Here is a 25,292-nt window from a genome sequence, read left to right as displayed (position 1 = left end):
TTTCTGCCTACTACCCACTTTCTGAGTTTTTTTTTTCTAGCCCCCACTCTACCACCATTTGTTTCTTTAATGTTATATTATTGCTGTTTTATTGTACTCATATATTTATAAGTTTCTATTATATGCTATTGCAAGTTGCCAGGAAAAGAAATAAATCCTCTAAATAGTAACGACATAAAATAATCAAACACCTTGCAGGCTGACACACCAAACATTGTAAATCCCTCTTTTACTTAAAAGTGCCACCTATAAAAGAAAAAGGCACGCTTTCGAGAGCAACCCCCCCGCTGCCGCGGGACAGGTGTCCTTCCATCCATGCCAGTCCTGGGGAGGGCCACCTCTCCTCGACCCCCTGCCAGACCCCCTGCCCCCAAACCCTGCAAGACAGCCTTTCCCGCCGCCTCCCGAGTGATGTCCTGGATCAGGGAGTCAAGCCTTCAAAAGCCTCCCGACAACAGCTGTAAACAGATCTCTATAAAGCCTATTTCCCTGACAGCCTTGAGAGAATGTTCATGATATCCACCAGGAACAAAAGGAGCAAGGGGGGAGGGAGGGAAGGAGGTGTTTCTTAATAAGTCATTCTGCTCCTTAACGGCCCCATTAATCATCTTTCCAAGGCGCCCAGCTCCTGCCTGCGTGGGGTCAGCCACGGACACTCCATAACATTTTGCACAACTAATTCCTGCAATTTATGAGGCAGCTGAAGTGACAATTTCATGTTCCAGAGGCCTGTCTTGTTGACGGCCCGTTTCTTCAGCTGTCCATCAAGGGCTGCTCTGTTCATTTCGCCAGGAGGGGAATCATCCAGACCCAGGGCTCTCCTGGCCAGGATCCCTCCCTACCAGCCCAGGCTGAACAAGGCTGCTGTGAAGACAAAGGAAAGACAGAGCAGCTTCACGCAAGGCTCTTGGGGGGGGGGGGTCAAATGGGGTTAACCCAACTATTCAGCCAGTCTAGAGATGGGAGGGTGGACGGGGGGGGGGAGAAAGAGGGTGTTGGGAAGGGAGCAGAGACTGGTAGAGAGAAGGGAAGCTGCTTGTATTGGGAGAGGCCAGCTCTGAAAGCACACACACCCAGACCCCCCCCCCAACATGCCTCTGTGGGGCCGGAGTGTTCTTGCTCCTGCCCTGTGAATTTCGCTGCAGCTGGGGGGGGAGCAGGGGGGGGAAGAGAATGAAACCGCCAACGAGGAAGGCTGAGGCCGTAAAACACAAGGATGAAGTTAAAGCCTTTAGTGTAAATGTCTAGAGCTCTCAAATTATTCTCAGCGTGGAGCGCCTGAGACGCCCGCATTCAGGGTGCTGCAGATGGCAGCAGAGCCAGACAAGAGAGCCCTTGACAAGCGTCGATGGCTGTATTTACTCCCCCTGACCCAGCTGCCGTTTATCCCAGCACCTCCCTTGCTTAGGCACCGACTGGCAGGGATGGAGGCGGGGGGGGCAGAAAAACCCTCAAACGCATTTGAAAAATAAGAGGTTTGTGCCCGTTGGACAAGAAGGTGCCTGGAATGCAAAGTAAAGGGAGGAGGGCACCCCTTGTATGGCACTTCCTACGACTTGGGCAGGAGGACAGGAATTGGGGCCTGCCTCTTTTCCAATTTGGAAATAAATCCAACCCCCTCTTGCCATGCTAATGGAGCGCTGAGCAGCTGAAACAACAGAGAGAGAGAGAGAGATGGCTTGATGCCTGAGTCGGGAACATCTGCCCCTTTCAAGAAGGAAGACCCTCGAGGGGTGGAGGGGAAAGACATAAAGGGGAGGAGCCCTCCCCCCCCCCACAGCCGGCTGCCAGAGAGGTCTCTCATGAGGGAAATACCCCCTGCAGCCCACCTCCCTGGCTGAGCCGTCTTCCCGACAGGATCCGGGAGGACCCTTGCTGCCCGCCCCAGACCTCCCTCAAATACAAACACGGTGGAGGAGTATGTCCCACTTTAGAACACAGTGGCAGAAATTAACTCATGAAAATTAATTACCCTAGGATTCAGATAGAAATTTGCTAATGGAAAGTGGCACCATGGTTAAACTGCAGCACTGCAGTCAAGTCTCTGCTTGTAAACTGGGTTCAATCCCAATGGGCCCAGGTAGCCCACTCCAGGTGGAGTCAGGCCTCCGTCCTTCTGAGGTCAGTAAGCTGAGTATCCCGCTCACTGGGGGGGGGGGGGACAATGTTACTTTTTGCATAACTATGTTGTAAACTGCCCAGAGATTGCTCTAACATGAGATGGCCAATAACCTTCCGTTTCCTTCCTTTGGGAACAACCCCCTGGAAATGGCAGCAGGGAAAGTCCAGCGGCCAGTTCCAGCCTGGTTCCTATTTGGGCCCCAACTGCTACGTACACTAGGCACGCAGCTGTGCAAGGTTTGTTGTAAATATGTGCTTAATAATCCCCTGCTTTTAAACATGTCATAGCATCCATTACATTCCAATTAAATCCTTATTTGATTCACTTAATTAAGAAAAGGGCTATAACGAGCTCCAAAACACTCTGCCATTCTAGTTCTCCAAGACTGGCAATTCGCGCTCTTGCAAATTAATGCTCCACAGCAAAACATCCCAATTTGACTGTCTTCCTAATTGGCTGCGGTACAGTCGCAAATGGTGATACGTACCAGGTGATCAATGGGGTCTAAATGGGATCCTGGGTGGTGGGAGGCCCGTGAGCAGCACTGAGGAAGAGACGTGGCCCACAAAGGAATCACAGAATAATGGAGGGGAAAGGACCATGGCTGGATGAGATGCCCTCCGTGGCCTAGGAGCAACCTGGCAAATTCTCTCCCATCCAAGGTCCCTCCAGTTCATGATGACACATGCAAGTGGAACACAGGACGTTTCTCTCTGCAGCCCCCTGAGGGCCCGACAGCTGCAGCTGCTCCACAAAGCCGCTTCGGAGAAGGGATGGGGAAGGGAAGTTCCAAAGGCAGGCCCACAAGTGGAGAATGGGGCCATCTCCCCAGTCGTCTTGCACGAAGACCAAGGCCACCCACCTCTTTCCCTCTGCGGCCCATAACACCATCCTGCAAGCAGGACAGGAACAGAATCACCCCCGGAAAAACTCTTGCGCACCAAAACATCCGGGTCCTCGTCTGCTGGACTTCCCCTGGCTCACAAACCACACGCGCCTCTCTTCCCCGGATGGTGTACGTGTGTGAAAGACTGGGACACAGTTCTAAAACACGCTTGTGTCAGGTTTCTGAATGTGTTGACGGCCGTGCCAAAAAGGAGGCTTGCCACTTCAGCTTCCCCCCCCCCCCTGGTTTTTGTCTCACTTAGAGAGAATCGAATTCTTTCCCCGGTGCAATGTTTCCAAGTTGTCAGCATTTGTGACAGGTTCAAAGAAAGACAGGCGTATCTATCGCCCCTTTGAAAAGAAGCCTCCTTGCTAACTTTAGCCGGTGCCCTGCTTGAAGCGTTGAAGCAAATGTCCCGCCCCTGGATCAAGCGCTTTCGGGAGCCAAGAGCTTGAGCAGCAACAGCCGTGGCAGCTCCGCAGAAGACCAGGCTGGCTCTCCTGGCGCTCCTAACTAGGGCCTCCTGCCCTAGAGTCCCCCGCCCCACCCACTGGACCTGGAGAAGCCCCCTGGCCAGACATTGCTGAGAAGTGGGCCCCCAAGGGGACACCGCCTGCGCACACGCACACACACGCAGGAGCCAAGCACAGGGTCCCAGAGGGCTTGTGGAAGTCACTGCCAGAGGCTGGCCCTTTGCAGCTAAACTGGGCAACAGGCCTCCCACCTCTCAGCTGAAGCAACTGAAAAGAAATGCAAAGCAAAGGATGATGCTTTCCCCAGTCAGCACTATCCACTCAGAGGGGGGCTCCCATCTCTTTCTCTCCCCTGCCTTGTTTCATTACAGGAAGTACACACACAGAGAGGGGGGGGTCGCTTTTAAAGGGCATTTGGCTATTGCTAGGCATTTGTCTGTGACACGCATCGTTGTATTGGGGCCAGAACGGCTGTGCTGTAATGCTAACAACCAATTTCACAGAAAATTCAGTTTGCAAAAAACAGTGAAATGTGACATTTTCGGCTGAGAGCCCAGGCACAGCGCCACTTTATCCAACTCTCCCATTTACCCATCAGAGCTCAACAAGAACAGCTTCCAAAGTAAGGAATGGATGATGGAAAGTCCGGGTCACAGATGCCATTTGAAACAGCAGGGGGTTGAGTCTGGCCAGCCTTCATGGGGGCCCCTCTGTGTGCACCCAGCTCTGCAGGGCACAGCCTTGTGGGGCACAGCCTTGCCAAACAAAGCAGGTGGCAGCTGGTGGCCCACCTTTGGAGGAGAAGGAGGAAGGTGCAGACCAAGACAGGGCTCCTGTGCAGCTTCCCTTTGGTGGTGGTGGTGGGGGGGCCCAAGGTTCTCACCCCTCCCCCCTCCACTCTCAGTCTCAGGTACACTTTCCTGTGAGAAAGCCCCTGCCAAATAAAGCAGGCCCTGATTCACCTGACTTAGTAAACCCGCACAGGGTCTTGCTAGACCACAGGAAACCCAAGTTCAAGACAAGCTTCTTCTCTCTTCAGGCAAACCAGGAGCCTTTTATCTAAAGGTTACTCGGTTAAGAGGCAGTTGCTACACATACACTTTCTCAAAATGAAATCATAAAAAGGAAACACACTTACTAAGCATCGCCTCTCAGCTAAGACCGGGATTTTTTTTGTGGTGGTGGTGGTGGTTTAAATATTTATGGGCCACAATCTCTTCTGTTCACACAGAATGCAAAACAGCTTAAAACAAAAACGCAGAAACTCGGAGCGAAGAGCTATTAGATTCCAGCCTAATCTCCCAAATTAAAAGGGCGCTACCAAGGGGGGGGGGCGCAACTCAATAGCGGTAGGCCGCCCTACTTACTCCAAAGCCAAGAGGAAAACTTTTTAAAGATAATTTCCTTTTAAAGCCACCAAAAAAGGGAGAGAGAGAGAGAGAGAGAGAGAGACCCCAGCGAAGCCCAGCTCCTTGGCGCTCAGGATTTCCCATCATTTCTTTAAGTCCCTGGCCCTAAAGCCACACTCGGGAGAGACAAACAGGAGCCTCGCCTCTCCTCCCCCCCCCCGCCCGCTCCCCCGCCCGCCCGCCTCCGAAGACCCGACGCCTCTTCCCGGTGCGCGCAGGAGGAGACCCGAGGGCGAGAGGGCAACGTCCTAAAGGGCGCCCAAAGCGGGCCGACAGCACAGGAATCACAAGCCCCCCCCGGCCCCCCGCGCCCCGTTTGAGACCTCGGGGGACCAGTTGGCCGACCCACAGCCTGCGGATCCCGGCCTGGCCTGGCCGCGACAGGAGGCCGGCTCCGGGCTGGCTCTGCTCCGAGCGCAGCGGGAGCTTCCAGCGGCGCCGGGCGCGGGTCCCGTTTGCAGGCAGGAGAAACCTCCCAGTCAAGCCCACGGTCGGGGTGGGGGTGGGGGTGTTTGCAAACAACTTAGTGTCCACCTTCCCCCCCCCCCAAAAAGGAACCGTCTCGCGCAAAGCAGGTGCCCGCTCAGGAGTCCATCAATCAGAGCCGCTCCTACCGGTCAGTCGGGCGGCCCCCGCCCAGCCAAGAAGGTCCAAGCCGGGCAGACTCTGGAAGAGGCCCGCCCGTCACAGCAGAAGGCTCCGGGGCCCGAGCTCGGGGCGTCGGCGGTCCAGCAGCCGCAGCCGGGCTCCCCGAGAGGCAGCAGGCAGGCGCCCGCTCGCCCGGCCGGCCGCGGAGCTCTGCCCTGGGGCGGTGGCGGCGGAGGCTGGGATGCCTGGGCCACGCCCACCCCTCAGGTGCAGCCACTCCTTGATTAGCAGGCCACGCCCAGCCCGCAGGTGCAGCCTCTCCTTGATTACTTCTCCAGGGAGGCTGGCTTTCCCTTGGCGGACGCTCCCGGCTCCTGAGGAGACCCGGTCTCCCAAGGCCATCGCCCTTGGGGCTGAGCCGTCCAGCTGGTCACCAGCGGCTCAATCCATAGCGCTGCGGCTCCCTTGAAGAGGGAGAGGCCCCTGATCCAAAGACCTCCACTCCCGCCGCCCCCCCCTCCAGCGAGAGGGTTCTGGGCTGGGGGGGAGGGAGGGGCTCACTGGAGCCCTTCTGAAGGGTCCAGCTATCCAGACAGTTTCCTTCTCTCGGCTCGTTTCTCCCTTCGACTTTTAAGTTTTAACAACTCCTTGCTTAACAACATCCTCAACTTGCCCCCCCCCCATCTCCATTCTCACTCTCTAGTTTCTGGACCAAACAAATCACTCGAAGGATATGTGCAGTAGGCCCTGCAGCTGAAAGACCATAATAATTCTGCTTTTCCGGTGGCTCTTTGGGAAAATAAACCAAAGGAAATTGAGTTCAAAAATCTGTTGCTTTAAAAAAAAAAAAGGTCTCACTTTGTCATTAAAGGAATAAATCAGTCCCAGTTAATATCCTCCGTGAGGTAACCATCAGCTCATTGAAGAAGCCAAGGAAAGAATGGACTTCTGCCACCAAAGACAGTCATTTAAATAGTGGTGTATTTAGCTTGACTTCTTTCCAACAAACTCTGGCCCAATGAGGAGCTTGGTAGGCAGGGATGTTCCTGAAGAGGGAGACTCCTCTCCCCGAAAATCCTAAATGCCCCTTGTAGCCCCATACTGTACACAGCAAGAGGCTTCCCGCGATCTTACAGGGCCACTTCTACTGAGAGGCTGGCTTTCTGCCGTGGAGAAGACCAGAAGCAGAGACAGGAGCCGATGCTCTTTCTGACTCCAGTGTCTTTCCTCCCCAGAAAGAGCCAAGGTTTTTTTTTTGCTAAGCTCTGGACAAAATGCATGCTTGTTCTTCCCAAATGGCAAAGGGGCAGGAATGCAGCTGAGGGGGTCTTTGAATTGCCACACCTTCCACAGCATCCCAGCGTTGCCACACCCATCTGTTGTGGGAATTCAATGTGACATCAACAACTCTTTAGCACTGCCGGTGTTGCTATTCAGGCTTTTCATACAGAACTGCAAATACGGGGTTGGGAAGCTGATTGTAAGATTAATGCAGTTTACTTAGTACTAAGGAATCATAGCCACAGAGGGGAAAATAATCATTCACATTCATGCCCGCAAACATAAAAATAAAAAATAGGAAAGCAAACTTTGTGTGGATTTCTCAGAGACCAGCATCACCTCTCTCCACAGACCTTGTGCCCAGGATACTGGATCTCACAGCAAGAGCTGACCAATTCTCTAGAAGGTACAGTATACAGCATATATTTTTAAAATGCATTTTCAAAAGCAGCTTCAAAATTCAAGGAGCACAGATGTTATTTAAACTGCTGTACAAACTGGCTGATAACAAGAGGGAAAATAAGACAAACCACCCCTGCCCCCAGAGTTGTTTCTAGGCAGGCCCAGCCATTTCTCTTCCACTTTCAAAGATCGACTCTGGTCTTACCCTACCCTACAGAGTGTACAGTACGCTCTATGCTAAAAGGCCGTCTTATGTGTTTAGCATTATAGTTTGCAGGATGCTGTATGTTCCATGGTTTAGTGGTGGTTATTTATTTTTATTTTTGGTACCACCACTCAACAACTTCACAAGACTGGTCAGGAGGAACCATCCTCCCCATCTAACCTGGGATGGTTTCCTGCACCTTGGAAGCACCGGCCAATGGTCTACGTTCGCCTTCACCAATATTTCCAAGACGAAGGAAATCATCCTGGACCCTGGCGACTCACTTTCTGACAAGTCTTGTGAAGCTGCCCGTGCCAAGGTAAAGGTAGTTCTTATAACAGGGGGTGAGGCCAGGAAATGCTCAGTATTCTTAAGCACCATTTTGGTTCAGCTGGGTTTCTTTCCTCTTCTCTTGCGGTGGCTTTCATTTTAAATCAAATGTCTCTCAGTCCGTGTGGACCTTTGTTGGCATTCATGACACCTCTCCCTTTCTGCACTACTGCCCTCAGATTCCAAGTTCAGAGGATTTCTCTCCCACTGTTGGCAGGTTTCTAAATGTCACTGAATTTAACACTGCCGATCAAGAGCGTGCATGCACAGGGACCACCAAAGGGACTTCTTTTCTCCCAAAGAAAAGGGGCTGCAGGACTCTGTGCTTGGCGGGGGTCCGGCTGGGAGCCCCCCCACCCTCCCGCCCAGGTGCCTCCTATCACAAGGCTTTTTCTCTCCTTTCCGGATTCTGCCAGTTAAAATCCCAAGGTGGTTAATTCTTGAAGACATCCATTATTTCCCAGAATGACTGATCCAAGGTAAGTATTTCCATTATAAATTGAATCAGATGGTTTATAATAGCCATAAAATAGACAGCGTAGCCTTAAAAGGAAAACTTCATTAGCTCCTTTGTGACTTACAATTGCTTTTCTTCCACGAAAAAGGCAAACACGTATTTTTGTTTGGAGGTGATCATAAACAATCCCTCAACATGTACATTTATTTCCCAAACTTGAATTATGTCTCATCTTGTGATGGAAAAGTTCATCACCTCGTTGCCCCACCCAAGTTCCAATCCTTGGCTCCCCTTCTGCTTTACCCCTCGTGCTTCTCCTGGGATAAATGCCTAGAGTGGTCTTTTAGGCCAGATGGGTGGGGTATAAATCAAATAAATGAAATAAATAAACTGTTGGTGAGCTTCTGACTTACAAGGACCCTAATGCGGTTTTCAGGATATGCAAAATGTTCAAGGATTCGTTTGCCACTGCCAAGAAGGGATTAGAACCCAGATCTCCTGAGTCCTAACCTGGCAGGAAGTGACTCGAAAGGAACCTTTAGGGGTGTGTGTGAGAGAGGGGGGGCGAGGGGGGAGGGAGGGAGGGGAGGGAGGGAGGTGATTGCTAAATATCTATAGACAGGGGACTAGAAGGCACCAGGAGTGCCTTGAGCGGCACCTGCCCCATGGCACTTGGGCTTTCTAAGGACTTCCGCCACAGCTTAAATGGAAGCGACCTCTTCTGTTCTTTATGATATGAAAGAAATGCTAAGTACCTGGAGCCAGCTGCATGGGAGAGGCAAGATCCCAAGGTGGCCACAAGCCGGAGGCAAGTGGCCTTTGGGGTCAGACACTTTCAGGAGAGAATTAATGTGTCTGCAGCAGCTGAGCCTCACCCGCCCAGCCAAAGCACCTTCTGGAAGGAGACCAAAGGCCCCTCTCAAAGGCAACCTGGAAGCAGCTGAGCAGGGCTCCTGTTTCTGCTGCTATAACAACCCCGGCGTCAAGCAAAACCCAGCAAGGCAGCAGAGCCATCTCAACATGAGAGGAAGGTGGATGGGGCCCCTGCCTGAGCGCCAAGGGACATGTCCAGGACCATACGCTAGTGTTGGGGAGACACCATCTAGGCAGGCCTTTCCCTCTGAGAAACCAGACTGCCGAGGAATCCAGTGCTGTGTCCTGGGCAGCAATTACAAAGCAAAACTAGCCGGCTTGCACCTCACAAGGGCAGTGAGAAAAGCTCCCGCAGGGACCCGCAGAAGCTCTCGGCACTTAAGGGCGGCTTCCCTCCATTTCTGCCTTAAGGCTCTGACTAGAGGCTCCACTTCCAGCATAGGAGCCGGCCTTGACAGCCACCACCCTGGCTTTCCATCCCTTTCTCAGCATAACCAGACTTACAACGAAACCCTGAGCTTCTGCCCAGTCCTTCCAAGGCGCAGAGCAGCCCAACACGGTGCCGGGTTTTTGTTCATTGTTTTAATTTAAGGAAAACTTCCCATCCTAGCTGCACTAGCAAAGCAAATTCTGGCAAGGGAAGCATCTTATTTCAGCCAGGAAAGTGTCTAGGATGTTTCCCTTCACCACCAGGTCAAGAAAAGCATTGACTCCTGCTTCATTGGGACGGCAGTGGGGTCACTGGAACTCCAGGGGTGTTATTTACACCCAAAAAGCATGAGGAAATGATGGCCAGGAAGCACAACCGTTCCCATAATGGGTGTGTGTGTGCATCTCTCTATGTGTGTGTAGGTAACGGAGTGTCCCTTCTCCCTCCCAACATGTCTCAGCTGTTGTTACAGGCGGTGAGAGATGGGCATTATTTGGGGGGGGGGAACAGGACACCAGCGGGGTAACCTATTCCTGGGGGGGGGATAGATTTAATTAAGTTGAGAGTCAACTGAAAAAAAGTGCTAAGATTAAATGTGAATTCATAATGGACAGCATTATGGATAATGAGATGCAAATTGGGCTGGGTTACAGCTTTTAGTGCACCATTTGCACGCCGCCTAATTGGAAGAAATGGATCCGGCCCCAGACGCAGGTACTCAAAATGTAAAACAGCCACGCAGCAGGGACAGGAAATGGTTCCACTCCAAAACCAAATTTCCAAAGCCACATTAATATTTCAGCATAAAAGAGCAGAGCAAACAGCAACATGATGGCAGCCAGACGTTCAGCCCACCCTCTCCACCACCGACACCCGATTCCACAAAGCAAGAGAGGAACGGCAGGGGAGTGGGCCAGTGGAGGCGAGGTGCGAGACCTCTGGAACGCACAGCTTGGATCACATTTGGTTTCCATCCGGGGATGCTCCCAAAGTATTCCCCATCTAACACCTTCCGGACTTAGCGAGAAATTTCCAGAATTTATTTCTTCAACAGAAGTGAAACAGTTTAGGAATGCCCTCTAAGGACAAATCCCTCGGGAAATGCTTCCGTTGCAAGAACAAAGCAAGCAGGGTTAGATCACGAGCTTTCCAGGGTTTCCCAGATGGAGAGTCCTCTGCAGTGGGTTGCCCTTCCCTTTTCCTTGGTGGGCTTCCTGGGACTGTGCAGCTTGCCCAAGGTCACCCAGGCTGGCTCTTCTCCCAGGAGGCCCAGTGAGGGATTTGAACCCCAACCAAGGGGACAATCCACTGAACTTCGTGCGGCTTGTGCCTTCTTTCTGTGTGCTCTGAATTTTTACATTTTTCCTACCAAAAGCTGTTTCCACAACACAAACTCACTCCTGCCACCACCACCCCCCAACTGAGCAGGAGGCAGCCCAACCTGCCAGGTAGGTGGCAAAAGTGAAATTCACTGAGAAATTCAAAGTCAAGACCTGTGGAGTTCAGGAGGCCGCACAGGCAGAGCCTCCCCAAAATCTGGGTGAAGGAGTGCCATGGACAGGCAAAAGAAGCTGCGAGGAAAGCACAGTGCCCTGGGCTTGGCCCCCATCACTAGCAGAATACCTCAGACTCTCTGGGAACCATGCCAGAGTTTCTCCTGAAGACGGCCCTTGACCTGAGATGATGACCTCCAGGAGCCGCTGAGAGACGGGGCTCCTTCCCAGACCCTCTGCTGGACAGGCTTTGGACCTCTCCCTCCAGTCCCTAAGGTTTGATGAGAATACTGATGCATCTGCAAGGGGGTATCATCTCCCATGCTGTGGCAAGCGCCTCCAGCAGCTGTGGAAGGAGCCTGCTCTTGGTTTAAAGGGACTGCATGTGAGGAAAGTCCGGATACCTATCTTGACTTAGGTTTGTCCTCCCTTGGTGCACAAGGCAGTTCCACCTCGCTACGCTGAAAGTACTGTCACCAAAACCCCACTGAAATCTCTCCCCACCCCATCCCTACTGAAAACAGGCTGAGAAGCCACGGCGACGGTCTCCTTCTGAGCCCAGTCACTCTCCTGCACTTCCCCCACCGCCAGCCCTGTCCGACCACGGTGGCCAGGAGACTTGTGTTCAAGGACAAACAGGGCATTCTGTTCTGTCCACGAAGGCAGAATATTTCTGAAAAGTGCCTGCACGTTAACCTGCCCTTTTCTACGGTTTGCACAATTTCTCATTTTCAGCCTCAACTTCCGGTGTCGGAAAACCACACTGTGCAAAGGGAAAGAGACGGAACAACCACTGGGCTCCCTTTCCTTTGACAGCGCAGACCATTCATCGAAAGGAGGTGCAGCGAGTCCTATCCACTGAACAAAGCCCAGCTACTCTGAGTAGGCCTCGGGCCCCTTTGGGTGGCCACTGAGGAGAGCAAGATGGCGCTGAGACCTGCCTTGATGGTCTTCCCCTTTCCAGCTAAGACCTCTTTTCATTTATGTAGATGCTTCTTCATTCCATCCTGCAAGAGCACAAAGGATCACCTTCAAAAAAGCAGCACCACCACCACCACCAGCACTAAGGCTCCTTAGTGTCAGACCTGTGGATTTACCAGTGACCAGCGGAACCTCGAAAAGGGCAGTCTATCGATAAAATGCACCCTCACCGTCCCGCTTCCCCACTACAACGTGCGTCTAGAGCGACCTCTGCATTTTTCATTGTTTGACTTTCTCAGCTAAGCCAAGAACAGGGTGAACCCGGAAAACTCCACACGTCAGTCTTGCTGAGACACCTTCAGGGCAGAAAATGGAGAGCTTAAAATCACAGGCCCCCAGGCTGGTTGCAGGGCTTTGGCATTAACCGATTACACAAAAGCATGAGGTGATAAAGAAATTGATTATTCAATAAATCATTATTGAGCACCATAAAGGTACAAAGAGCTTTCTGAAGGCTACGAGGAGAGGCAAGCCAGCAGGTCTGCAGCCGGACAGGTAAAGGCGGTGAGGAGGCGGGAAGGGAACCGGTGACCCTCATTTTCCACACATGTACAGAGGCGTAGTTCTGGAGCCCTTAACACACTTGTTTGTTTGTGTTTTAGAAAAACTACAAGCTGTCATTCCATTTGTTGTGTGTTTTGTAGCAAGTTGGGGGGGGGAAGAGAAGGAGGTCAAAAAGGAGGAACAGTTATTCTGTGCATTGACTTGGATGCCAAACCCTCCAAAGGACCTCAAAGTTGCCCTGTGTAGCTTGGCAAGCAATATTACTCCCCTTGCACTAATGGGAGGGTATATAAATCCTTTGATTTAGGAAGGGAGGGAGGGAGGACCATTGACCAAGCCACCCGTGAGGTCCCCTCAATGCACAAAATTCAGCAAAATGGCATAACTCTGCCCCAGGCGTATCCTTCCACTGACTTGTTGATCTCACAAGAGTAACCTTGGCAACATCCCACGGGGTCTTGGGCGGAAGGGAACCATCTGCAAAGCAACCAGTTCAGTGGAGATGGATGTAAGGCAGGCACTACAAGGAGTGGGCAACGGTGACTGATTTGGGCCTGCAGGCCTTCCGCAGGAGAGCAGGCTTCCAGCCTTCGCCTTCCATCTTCTCCGCTTTCTAGAGGAGGAGATGCTCTTTCAGCCCCAGAGCCCCAGGGGCCGGCTGACTCCCCTCTGAGGCTTCCCCTGGGGCCCATTCACCTCCCACAGCAGCCAGAGAGGGAAAGAAAGGAGGAGACGGTGGTGGTGGTGGCGGCGTCATCTCTCCTTACCTGGTCCATTCCCTCCTTCTTGCCACAGTTTTGGATATGGGAGCCAGCGCTCTAGGCACCCGCCTCCCACTAGTGGGTACCTTGTGAGATAGAGCAACCTCTGGAAGGAAGCTTTGCCTGGAAACACACTCCCCACCACCAACAACAACAACCACAACATCAACAACAACAACAACAGCGTACACGCACATGCACGCTCACAACTCCTGACAGCCAGGCCTTGTGGCTACCATTGTGAACGCTGCAGCTGCTCAGGATTCACCCAAACCAGTGCTTCTCAGCAGCCTTGGGATCTTCCTGCCCGAGAACCTGCCTCTCCGCACGGTGGGCGCAAAAGGAAACAATAAACACTTCTCCTGGGGAGGAGAGTCTATTGTTATGTTTATCATCTCTGACCAAGTTTAAGGAAATACAAAGCTGCAGCAGTATTGTTAAATGCAAACAACCCAGTATCGTAAGCCCCTTTCGCATTTGAAATTTGCAATCATATTGCTCAGTGCAGATTTTAATGCTATAGCAACTGTAAAACAAAAATCAGTTAGCATTAGTGGAAATAAATTGCATTGCTATGCCTAAGACATAGACAAGCAAAAATAGCAATTCCATTTTGGAAACCTTGCATCCCTCCTAGACAATTTCTGAGTCCCTCCCTCCACAGAAACACGCTGTTCATTGAGAAATCCTGGCTTAAAATGCTGATTACATTTTTCTGGGATATCCTTAACTAGGAACAGAAGAGATTTTCATCAGATTTGGGATTCCCAGTGAAAGTGTCTCTTTTGCACCACCTGAGAATGTCTGAGATGAGATGAAGCCTATCTAACCTCAGAAATCTATGCGTTTCTCAGGCTTGTGGTGCTTGGCTAAAAATGCCTATGGTGAAAACATTGCAAACAGACTTTTGCCGGGGGGGGGGGGCGGGATGCATCTAAAAATGTGTATTTTCAGAGAAATACACATGTGAACCAAATATGTACATTTAGGAAAACCCATATGAAAAATCCCTGTGCATTTCCATTTGGGAATAATGAGCAAAGCATGGCCATCCTAAGAAACCTCTGCTGGCCTCTGAGATCCAGCCCCCCTCCCACTCAATATCCAAAATATAAACAGCAAGATCGAGTGCCTTGGCTATGCGTGGAGCACAAAATGTGTCAGCAAGCAGAGTAAGAAAATCCCCAGCGAGAAGTCGCCAACTCTTCCCCGTTTCTACTTGAAGCGCTAAGAACCCACTATATTTAGAACACGCTGGTGTGCTCCCATCAGCTGGAGACGGTACACAAAACGCCATGACTATTTTATAGCCGAACGGCAAGACAAGGCCTCCGAAACATCCCTTCAGAGCCCCAGAGGTTCAGCGCCACCTCCGCAGCCGCAGCCACCGCTCTTCCTTGTGCTTGGCCCTCGGCTCCTTTGTCTCCCTCTTCCCGCTCTGCCTCCAAGCCTTTTCCCAGCCGGCCGGCCGGCTGCTGCTCCAGGCACAAGGAGGGGCAACCCCACCCGCCGGCCTCTGCCTTTAAGCTGTCCGCACCAGAGCTGTCTTTGGGGCTCCTCACCCTTTCCTTCCCCCTCCCCCATCATTTCCTTTGCCTCTGTCTTCTCACACAGTCTCTGTTCTGTCCACCCTGAGAGCCTTTAAGGCACAAAAATCTGTTCCAAAAGAGAGACAGACAGAGAGAAAAAGATCGAAGGTGGGTACACAGCTGGCCAGGGAAGACACAGGCGGGTCAAATAGTATTGGATGGTAGGAAGGGGAGAGAGAATATCCAGACCCTTCTAGAATCAGTTTGGAGAATGAAGGACCTTGTGGCAGCGGGGGCGGGGGGGGGTGGAGGGATCAACATTCCTGGTGCCAAGTCCCATTCTGCCCTCCCCCAGACCTTGGAAAGCCACAGGCCACCCCATCCATCTGGCAATGCCTTACAATTGCAAATCAGGCACACACACGCACACATGCAGGCACACACACCCTGTGGGGACTGCAACATGCCATCCAGCCCAGTTTGGGGGCCCTCCCTGTCCTCCTCCAGACCTTGAAATGCCTGTTGGGGTAACCAGAAGTGATGAGGCAGTCACTTCCACTTTCTCAAAAAGGTCTTTCCAGACCCAAAATATCCCAAGGGGGAAAAAAAAAGAAGGGAAAGGCTAAGCTCTGCCTCCCAGAGGCCTGATCTGTAGTATTGGGAGGGGGGGTAAGTGAGAGAGATTTTTGGGGGTGTTTGGAGAAGTGTGGCCACTGCCCTGGGGTTCTCAGGGAAGTACATGCGAGCCACCCTTCCTCACCTCCCCCCCCCCCAAGTCTCATGAAATCCAATCTCTCAGCCTGACATTGAAGTAGGTTTAAAAGATAGCTTAGTGGCTTAGCGGTCTGGCTGCGGATCCAGATGTTGTGGGTTTGATTCCCCCCATGGCGCCTCCTTGACAGGGGCTGGACTGGATGACCCAGAGGGTCCCCTCCAGTTCTGCAGCTCTAAGATAACAAAGTGAAGGCCTTACAAAAGCAAAGGCCATAGGAGACGCACAGCACAACAGGCTGCTGTGGGGGGGGGGAACCTCTCCTGGTGAGGCTGAGCAAAAGCGCCCCCACCTGGCAGTCTGACCAAGGCTATGAAGAGGAGGAGGGAGCTCTAGCGCTGTGGCTGGTCCTGCCCCTCCAACCCTGCCTTCCAGAGGAAAAGCCTCCCCCCTCCAGCAAGGAAGGAAGAGATCCGTAGGTCTCACATGGCCAAGAGAAGTGGCGCCAAGGAGAGGCCCCACGTGCACCTCTCCTGAACCCCAAGTCCTGGAGCTCCGCTCAGCATCTGCTTGGCCAGGTTCAGGGGCCAGCCCTTCAGATGCAGTGGGCACAGGCTTTCTCCACCATGTTTCACAGCCCCCCCCCCCGCCGGGAAGCTGCACCTGCCAGCATCCTCAGGCTGCAGCAGGGCCGAGGGAGGGGAGGGGAGTGGGCTCTCCCACAACAGGCAGGCGGGGGACCCGCCTGTCCTCCCACCTCTGTCCCACCCCTAAGCGCTCCAAATTCAGTGCAGAACAAGAACGGGCAAATCTGACGCCGTCTCCCCGCACACTTGCCGTGCTCAGCTCGGCTTCCAACTTACTCTGTATTTTATTTATTGTTTTACTGCAGGAGACAAAAGATGACAGCTGTCTATTTATTAAACTGGAAAATACGCAGCCCACATCAGGCATTGCCGTTCTCGTCATGATCCTCTTGCATCCTCCTTGAAACAGCCGTCTCCATCCTCACTCGAGGTGTTCCTTCAGAAGGAAAAGGTGCTCGCCCTTGTACACCTTCAGGTGGGCGGAGGGGAGGAAAAATGCACCGTGCGCTTCCGCAGCAAGAAGGCCACAGAAGGGGCACCAGCAGCCATGCCCCCCCCCGCTGCTCCCCCCACCAAAGATGGATTGCCTAGCAAAGAGATGAATCCTCATCTGCCGCCTCCCCACGCCTGAGGACGATGAACTGCCTCGGCTTTAAATCCCCGTGGTTTCAATCTGGCCCTGTGGGGCAGGCCCCCAAATTGAAGCAGGGCTGCCAGGGACATGCTTTCCTTACCCGCCCCCCGCCCCCAAAAATAAAACAAGGAAGAGGATTTTGGCCATTAGATAGCAATTATTTTTGGAAGTCCAAAACAGGTATGCAATTTGTTTTTTTAAAAACAAACAAGCAAACAGCTGCATGAATGTGTCCTTAGAGGCCGGAGCAGGACAACGCAGCCTTTCAAAACCATGGCTTTTTGGCCACACTTTTATTTAAAATTTGAAACTGCATGACTAAAAACAAATACACCCATTTTTAAATTTAGGAAGCAAAATCCGTTTTCATTTTCCCAAATTTATTACAACATAATGGGGAGATAACAAAACATAAAGGTGTGATAAATGTGTGACCTTCTGCATATCATGGGATGATAATTTAAACTGCATATGAAGAAGCAATAGGTACAATTTTTATACCATTTAAAAAAATTTTTAAATCAAACCCACTCCCTTCTCAAAACAGTTACACATTCCTCCTCTGAAATACACACAGAGAGAGAGAGAGAGACCCTAAAATTGTCTGGGGAACTGAAAATCCCCAAGCAGCTCATGGATCAAGAAAGAGGACATTTCCCCTGGAAACACAGCCAAACTGGGGGAAGATGCCACCTGTGTTGGACCACAAAGAAATTGATGGAGAATCCTGCCTGCCCTCCCCCCCCCTCCGGCCCCGCTCCGTATCCAACATCCACCAGATTTGCAGCAATTCCACCGGGAGCTTTGCCTGCAGGGAGAATTGTCAGCCTCCTTCCTCAGTTTCTGAACTGCACCTGAGCGTAACTATGGATATTATCTTTGTTTCCCAGTGTTCTGATCAGTTGCACGGATGAAGGAAGAAACATTTGTTTCCTGAAGGATAAAACATTTAATAAAACGTGCCTACATTAAAGCACTTTTCCAACATGAAGAGGTGAAAAGCATGCCTGGTTATGGTGCAGATGAAGAGAAAGGCATGAGATGGGTGGGGGCAGGGGGGTGCATGGAGCACGTTCTGCACATGCTCGCATTCTTGTTTCACCTCCTTAGGGATATACCAGCACATGTGTTACTTTGGCAGTGCCCACAACGACCAAGGATGGCAGGAGGTAGCCACCACCACCAGCATCCAGAAGGGCCATTTACCTGCAGCAGAGAGAAGCAGCTGAACCCAGGTGGGCAAGCAGGGACGCCAGCCTCCATTTGAACAGGTGACGAAACATGGCACCCTTTGCCAACCGTCCACAACCGGCACACCAGCTGCCATTCGACACCTGCTGCGGCATTTCACAACGTGTCATGCACACATGCAGCCAGGGCAGGCATTACCTCGGCACCTGCGCAAATAAACCAAATGCCAGGCGGTCGGCTCTGTTCAACAACTCAGCATCCAGCCTCAGGAGCTTCATTGGGGAGTGAAGCAACGGACCGCAGGACACAGCAGCTGCCTCCTCTTTTTTTGTCGGGATGGGGGGAAGGTGATGGAAATGCCCCCCTCGGTACTCTTCATTGAAAGCCCCACACCATCGACAGTGTGGCTTTCCGTTCCCCTGCCAGGCCTTCGCATTGTGTCGACACCATCCTCCTGAGAACAGGGATTAAGTAACTAGATTCGCCTGACACAAAGAGGAAACAGTGACACCCTCGCCTCAAATCCATCGGGCCGTCGCTGCCACTGCTGTTTGTTTTGGGCCCATACCAGCTGCCTGTGGAACAGACCTTTCCAGGCAGGCACCGCTGCTGGTGCGGCAAGGAAACAAAGGTGTGTGTCGTGATGCAGCGGCAGCTCCGCTTCCCATTCACACATACGCCCTGTGAAGACCTAGCATTACCCAGCCCTTTGGACTCCTCCACTATATTTCTTCTGGACCGCTTCTGTCAAGGGTGGGCAACGAAGACCACTGGACTAGAGGAATAACTTCCGCCCTAATCTTCCTCCTAGCCCATCCCTGGGGAGGGATGACGGGAGCCTCTCCTTTAAGGGGCTTCCAAACACCACACTCTCCACACCCTGTTTAAGTAAGATCCACACAGGTAGAAAAGGAAGAAAGAAGCAGGTGAATAACACGCCCCGTTGTGAGACTGGACATGCTTTACCTTCCTGTGGCAGAACGGACCAAGAAACAAACAAAATGCCAGAAGTAACGGATGCACAAACACAGAAGCCAGCCCAGGCCTTGGCTGCGGCATCATTCACAAAAAGAGCACACCCTTTTTCTTTCTTTGCTTGCAGCCTGCGCTCCAGTCAGCAAAGCCTACGTGGCCTTAACGCCTACAGACGGCTTCGTTTTCTGAGAGGGCAAAAACCTAGCCTTCCAGCCTGCCACTGCCCCCAGCCCCCTCCCCAGTGTGAAGAACAACAGGGCGGCGGGACCCAAAGGCCTGCTTCCAGCTTTTCAAACTCAGGGGCTGAAGGTTCTTCCGGAGGCTTTCACATCCAGTAGGGCAGAGGCACCTTCCACTCCGCCGCCATTGACCTGAACACAAGGAAACTTCCACGGCATTCAGTGTGCTTCCATCTCTCTGATTAAAAGAGGGTTAGCTGGTCTTTTGTTTGTGTGTGTCTTTTTGTAAATTTCAGGGCTGGCAGGGAGAGTCCTCAAGTTAACGTTTTCCAGCTTGGCTGCTCCACTCCCAAATGGTGAGAAGCCACTTGTCTGAAGCGATTTGCTGTGTGCCAGGAAGGTGAGCAGAGAGGGACAGGGAAAACGTATTGATCTTCATTCATTTCGTGTCTGCGCCTGTACAGCTAAGCTTTATCATATCAGCAGCCGCCAACACCGCGAGGGTTCACCGCTCATTGTTCTACATTCACCAAGACAAAAACTTAGAGACAGGCATTGTGGACTGAGCCGCTGGGCTGGTGACGCTTCAGATCACAGCGCTGGGAAAGAGACGGTTGCGCACCGATCCCTTACTGGCTTGCACAGATGTAAAGACACCCCCTTGCCCCCTTTCAAAATTCTTTTCTTGCTGAACGATCCTGACAAGATCAACCCTGACCTTGCAAATATTTCTGCACCGGTTTCGCTTCACTAACATGAGTTTTCAGTTGCACTTCTACAAATCGGTAGCCGAGCCACTGTCTTTTGAGGCATTGGTTAAGGCTGATAGCAGGACAGGTCTGGCAGCCGGTGCCTCTTCCTGCTGAGTGAGGCTCCTGAATGAAATGCTGCAAGCAAGTACAACCCAACGGGTCAGGGGGGGGCGGCTCGGGAGGATTCGCCCCCATGTGCACAAGCAGGGAAAGCTCTGCCCGAAACATCCAGGAAACACCAAGATTTCACTCTCAAGCACACACACACAAGGGGGGGGGGGAAGAGGGGGGAGGGAAGGAGGGAGGGAGGATGCTTCCCACCCGAGAACGGTTTGGCTTTTGACAACAGATAATGGACTGATGTACACCAATGCTTGCTTATTGGTGTCTCTGCATCTGTTGAATTCCAGCACCACTGCTTTCTGGAGGCCTAGAGTGATGACCATCTCCCTCCTATGTGTCTTTCCTTAACAGCAACACACACACACACACACACAAAATTACCTCCAAGTCAAACCAAAAAATCCTTCTCTACCTGTTGGGACACAGAAGAATATTAAATGGATTTGATGCCACTGAACACTGTCGTTTTCAACAGTGAAACCACTTAGCAGCGGTGGAAAGAAAGAAAACTGTTAAATACCCTTGGAAGTGGAGGCTGCAGCTGATGTGTCTAAAAATAAAATAATAACAGAATAATAAGCCCTGGGAATAATAAGCCTACCTCTCAAGGAAACATAATTATGAATTGAATTTGTTCACAACACGTTTTTATGAAATAATCAATGAACTATTTCATTTCAACAGACTTCCACCGCCTGCCCGCCTCCCTTCTGCAGGACTTGTATTTTATCCAAACAATTGATGCCACTGCCTTTTTTTTTGCTTCATCTCAAATTAGCACAACACATCTCTTATTTCAGCCTGTTTGTTTCAGCACCAGAATGGTGGCCCTCATCCCAGATGCCATGGAAGCCAAATGCAATATCCCCTTCTCCTCGCCGGGGTGGCAGCAACGTTCTCTGCGAACAGAAAACAGCAGTCTCTCCAAGAGCCAAGTGGCAGGATAGAGCGGCAGGCTCACTCCCCTGCCCGTGTGCAGAAAAGGCCTTGGTGGTGACCCCCTCGGAGACTCCCTGTGACTCCGTTCGGGCAAGATCCCAGGGTTGCTCCTCTCTCTGCCTGGGACCAAGCCAGTTTCCCTCTGAAATCTCAGGCACAAGATCCAGCATGAGGCAACAAGAGCATGGCAGACGCCTCTAGGAGCATCCTCAAGGCCTGCGTAGACCCAGGCCGCCTTTCTGAACACAAGGATCTATGAAAATACTGCCCGCCTCTTGCCCGCCTACAGTTTTATCCAGCTTCAAGGCACGCCATGATTTCTATGTCTGTTTCCCCTCTATCCGTTTTAGACTCTGCAAAGGTTTGGCTTCTTTCAACAAGGCAGGACATCCATTGAAGCTTGCGTTGGACAAACTGCAGCAAATCGAAAGATCAAATGTGGCCTCCAAAGGCGTAATGCAAATAAAAGGGTTTTGCTGTTGTCATTGGCATGGTGTTTGCCTTGTTCCCCAAGATTTGTGATGTCACAGGCTGCCAAGAGGCGCTGGGGAAAACTCAGTCCTCCTGCACGTTCGCCCCTGCGCTAAGAAGGCAGAGGAATCAGAAGGTACAGGAGGAAAGGTGTTTCAAGGCAACAGCTGAATGCGTTTTGCATCGTAAGGAGACCATCACTCAAAAGGCCAATGACGCTTGGCTCCGTCGTCGCATTCACAAGCACCAGAAGCCACCTCTGTGACACCCACCATTCTTCCTGCAAGTCAGCTGAATTGTTCCAGATTTTCCCGGCTGCTGCTTTGCCACCCAGGTTCCTCTGACTAGAATTACGTTTTCACGAGGCACAATAAACTCCACTCACAAAAAGATTATGCTCATAATTATGTGACAATTGCACTCGAAACTTACAAATGTTCCAGTGAAAATCACCCTCGTCGTTTGCATAGGATAGAGGTTGAACCTGGTTACTTAGGACTCAGAAGCAATGTAGGAAAATACCAAAATCTATTCTCTCTCATGGGGCACAGGGGGGTGGGAGTGCTGAGTCCACAACAACAACAACAACAACAACAACAACAACAAGAAGGATTTCCACCTGCTACACACACGTGCCGCCAATTTTTCAGAGTGACGCCTCACATTCATTTGCTAGGCAGTTCCCTCTGACATCTTACAAGCGTCTCCGTTTCTAAAATAACCTTCAAAGATTCTCTGTTTATTATTAAGATCTGCTTCTGTCAACATGACAAAAAATTAAATTACATTAAAACAGGGACAGGAAACTGCTGTTACCATGCTCAGAAGGGGAGCTGACAGACAAACACACACACGCGCGCCACTCGGAACAGCTCGGCTGCCTTTGATCTAAACCCGAAATTGCTGCGGTGGCTACGGGATCCTCTCCTCGCTTGTCTCCAAGCATTTTCAACTCCCTCCTCTTGTTTGGCATTTTCGAAAGGTGATGTTTACATAGATTCGAGGGAATGATTTTTAACCCATGCTTCAATTTACCAAAAAAAAAAAAGAGAGAGAGGGGTGGTGGTAAGGAGGATGCAGAGGCTTTTTCCCTCTAGCTCTGAGCAAAGCCTCACCAAGCTCAGTTTTTAAAAAAACATTTCCGAAATGGTCCTTCTTCTCATCATCCTGACTCTTAAGGGTGATGCCCCCTGTGCCCTGGTCAGAAATACGCAGGGCTGTAGCTACAACTAAAGGGTCTTCCAGAAATAAACCCTTCAGAGTCTAGAATGTGCTACAAACTGCAGCTCTGTTGGTGCTCCCTGTACAACTCCTGTTTGGGTATCTTTTCACCTCCTCCTAGAAAACTGGCTTTTATTGAAGGGAGAACCAGATAAGTGGTTATTACAACAACAACAACAACAACAACAACAACAACAACAACAACAACAACAACAACAACAACAACAAACAGGGACCAGAGTGCCCACTTTGGACATGGCAAAGGAAAAGGGAAAATAATAACAACAACACTAACATAAAATGTGTGTACATACAATGCAATACAACTTTCTTTAATAACAAAAAAAATTAAAAATTAAAACAGAAAGGAAAGGAAAGCCCTTCTCGTGGAGCCGGAAGGGCCCGGCCTCTTAGATTATGCTTTGGTTTCATTCGCCATGAAGGCTCAGTCTACAGACCACGCTGCACCAAATTCATCAAAGCCACTGAGCTCCTCTGGAACAGGCATGGGAGGACACCAACCTTTCTCTCTCACGTGCCCCCCATTAACTTTTGCCATTGGCAAGCAGTAGGAATGAAGCTCCTCTGCCCATGTGCAGAGGCCCCTGAAGCACATGGACCCCGACCGTCCAAGGGGAGAGGCTGCTGCCCTCCTGCTCCCCCTCCTCCCCCCATCACATGAAGTTGTATTGTGTAGGTGCCCTAACCCTAACCTTCTGACATCCTACAGTAGCTGTCCCCTAAGTCACTACCAGTTTCACGTGGTCACCCTCACCCCCCCAGGCCCTTTCCCAGAAGCCCAAGTGGCATGCCAAGAACGCCACACAAACCAAGCCCAACGAATGAAACTTCACCACATTTCCAACTGCAGCCGAGTGTTGAATCCTGCACCAGGCTGAACACGCCCAACGCCAACCAGGTCTCTGCCGGGAAAGGGTCAGGCTGGCCGCCAGCCTCCTTCTGACGCCCCTGGACTGGGTCGAGAGAGGCTTGCCCGCCCCCCCCACCCCCACCCCGGGGAGATTTGGCTTTGGCCTCACTGCCACCCCATAGGCTCATCCGCAGCCCACATGGGAGGCTCCGTGGGAGAGAGTTGGGGCCAAAGGTCTATCTTTTGGGCGTCAAGAGGCCCAGGTGTATGTTACCTGTTTTCAGGAGAAAGGACCAGTCTGGGTGGAAAGCATCCCAGGGAAAGAAAGGCTGAGGAAGGGCTTCTCTAAACCTCCAAACTATTGCTCTCCCGGAATGTGCCTCCTTTGCCCTCCTCTCACCCCCCCTCACCCCCACCCCCCACCCCCGCAAGGGCTGCTGCAGCCGGTTCCGCTGTCCCAGCGCCCGGGAAAGACGCTGTGCCAAGTGGCGGCTTGGGGCTCCAGCGGCGCCAGGCAAGGGAGCTGCTTCCCGGCAGGCAGCTCTCCACGCTTTCAGCGGGGCTTGTGCAGGAAAGGTTCCGAGCAGGGAGAAGTCCAAAGGTCTCTGGCCAGCCTTGCACGAGACCGGGAGCACCCCGGGGCCCCTTGAGAAGCGCCGGTCGCCGGAGCGGCCGACCTCCGGGGCAGGAGGGGACCGGGGCCTCTCTCCTCTTGCGCCCTTTCCGGCTTGGATCAAGGACGCGGTTCCAGGGCTGAATCGGGAGGGAGGCGGCCGGCAGGCTCCTCGGGTCAGAGAAGCGGCCCAGCGCGCCCTCGCTTCCCTCCCCTAACCCCGAAGGGAAACGCGGGCGGCGGGGATCGCCGCTCCCGGGTTCCCGGCTCCGACTCGCGCGGCACGGGCGTCCAAGCCAGACGGCTCCGGGGCTGGCTGGGCGACGGAGGAAGAGATCGCACCGTCTCGCCTTCTCTCCTCTCCGCGGCCAGAGGCGCTCCGACGCCCACCGTACTTGGCAAACACGAAACTGCGCCGGCCACGGGGAGCGCTTCTCCGCGGCCGGGATCGCCGCCGGTGTGCCAAAGCCGGTAGCCCACCGGGAGCGGGACGGAGCAGGCGGGACGTGGGGCTCAACCTCCCCTCGTCCGCCCCGGCAACCGCCTGCTCCGGTGGCCAAGCAGGCGCCCCTCGCTCGCCCAGGCGCAGACCCGTCCCCGAAGCCCGCAAGCCCGGTCCCTCCCGAGGCAGCCTGGTCGGAAACCAAAGCGGGGGCCCTCCTCCCCGTGGGACACCCGCCTGGCGCTCCCCTACCGACCGACCTCCCCCCCATTCCGCGGCCCCTGCCGGCCCCCTTCTCTCCCCGGGCGGGCGGCGGGCGGGCGGGCGGGCTCACCGATGCGGATGACATGGGGCATTCCGTGGCAGGCGTGGACCCAGAGCAGCCCGAGGAGGACGCCGGCGGCAGCGAAGGACGAGCGGGCCAGGAGCAGCGGCGGCGGCGGGGGCGGCGGCAGCGGCAGGAGGACGACGAGCGGGACCGGGACCGGGGCGCGGCGGCAGCAGGGCAGCAGCATCCTGGGCGAGCGGACCGGGAGGAGGAGGAGGAGGAGGAGGGCGGACCGGACGAGTTGGCGGCGGCGGCGGCGGCGGCGGGCAAGCGAGGCGCGGCCAAGCTTCGGCGCTCGCTACACCTTCGGCGCCGGGGACACAGCGAGGACTGGGCGCCCGGCGGAGGCGGCGGCGGCGGCAGGAGGGCTCCTGGCCGGCGGGAGCAGTGGCGGCGAGGGCGCGTCCGACTCCGGGCTGGCTGCGCCAAGCGCGGCGGGGCGCAGCATACTGGCTCCGACTCCGGCTCCGGCGGCGGGAGGAGGCGGCGGAGGAGGAGGCGGAGGAGGTGGAGGACGCCGGCGACGATCC

At 53.0% G+C, this 25,292-nt stretch overlaps 1 protein-coding gene across 5 annotated transcripts in view; it reads right to left on the bottom strand.

Annotated features, from left to right (window-relative positions):
• The window catches only part of GRIK3 (glutamate ionotropic receptor kainate type subunit 3), a 124,103-nt gene extending 99,039 nt beyond the window's left edge, over window positions 1-25,064 (bottom strand). The window contains exon 1 of one of the 5 annotated variants that reach the window (XM_078380076.1): window positions 24,769-25,064. In XM_078380076.1, coding sequence (XP_078236202.1) covers window positions 24,769-24,949 — 181 coding nt within the window. In that variant the 5' untranslated portion in view covers window positions 24,950-25,064. Of the gene's footprint in view, window positions 1-5,504; window positions 5,621-6,336; window positions 6,358-24,768 lie in introns of those variants that run through there. The other 4 variants (XM_078380077.1, XM_072979610.2, XM_078380075.1 and 1 more) reach the window with 4 other exon arrangements.
• Window positions 25,065-25,292: the final 228 nt, after the last annotated feature.

The sequence above is a fragment of the Pogona vitticeps genome, chromosome 9 (assembly GCF_051106095.1).
Source record: "Pogona vitticeps strain Pit_001003342236 chromosome 9, PviZW2.1, whole genome shotgun sequence".
Classification (NCBI taxonomy): domain Eukaryota; kingdom Metazoa; phylum Chordata; class Lepidosauria; order Squamata; family Agamidae; genus Pogona; species Pogona vitticeps.
The sequence above is the reverse complement of the archived record's forward strand: the minus strand, read 5'-3'. Positions and strand labels throughout refer to the sequence as shown.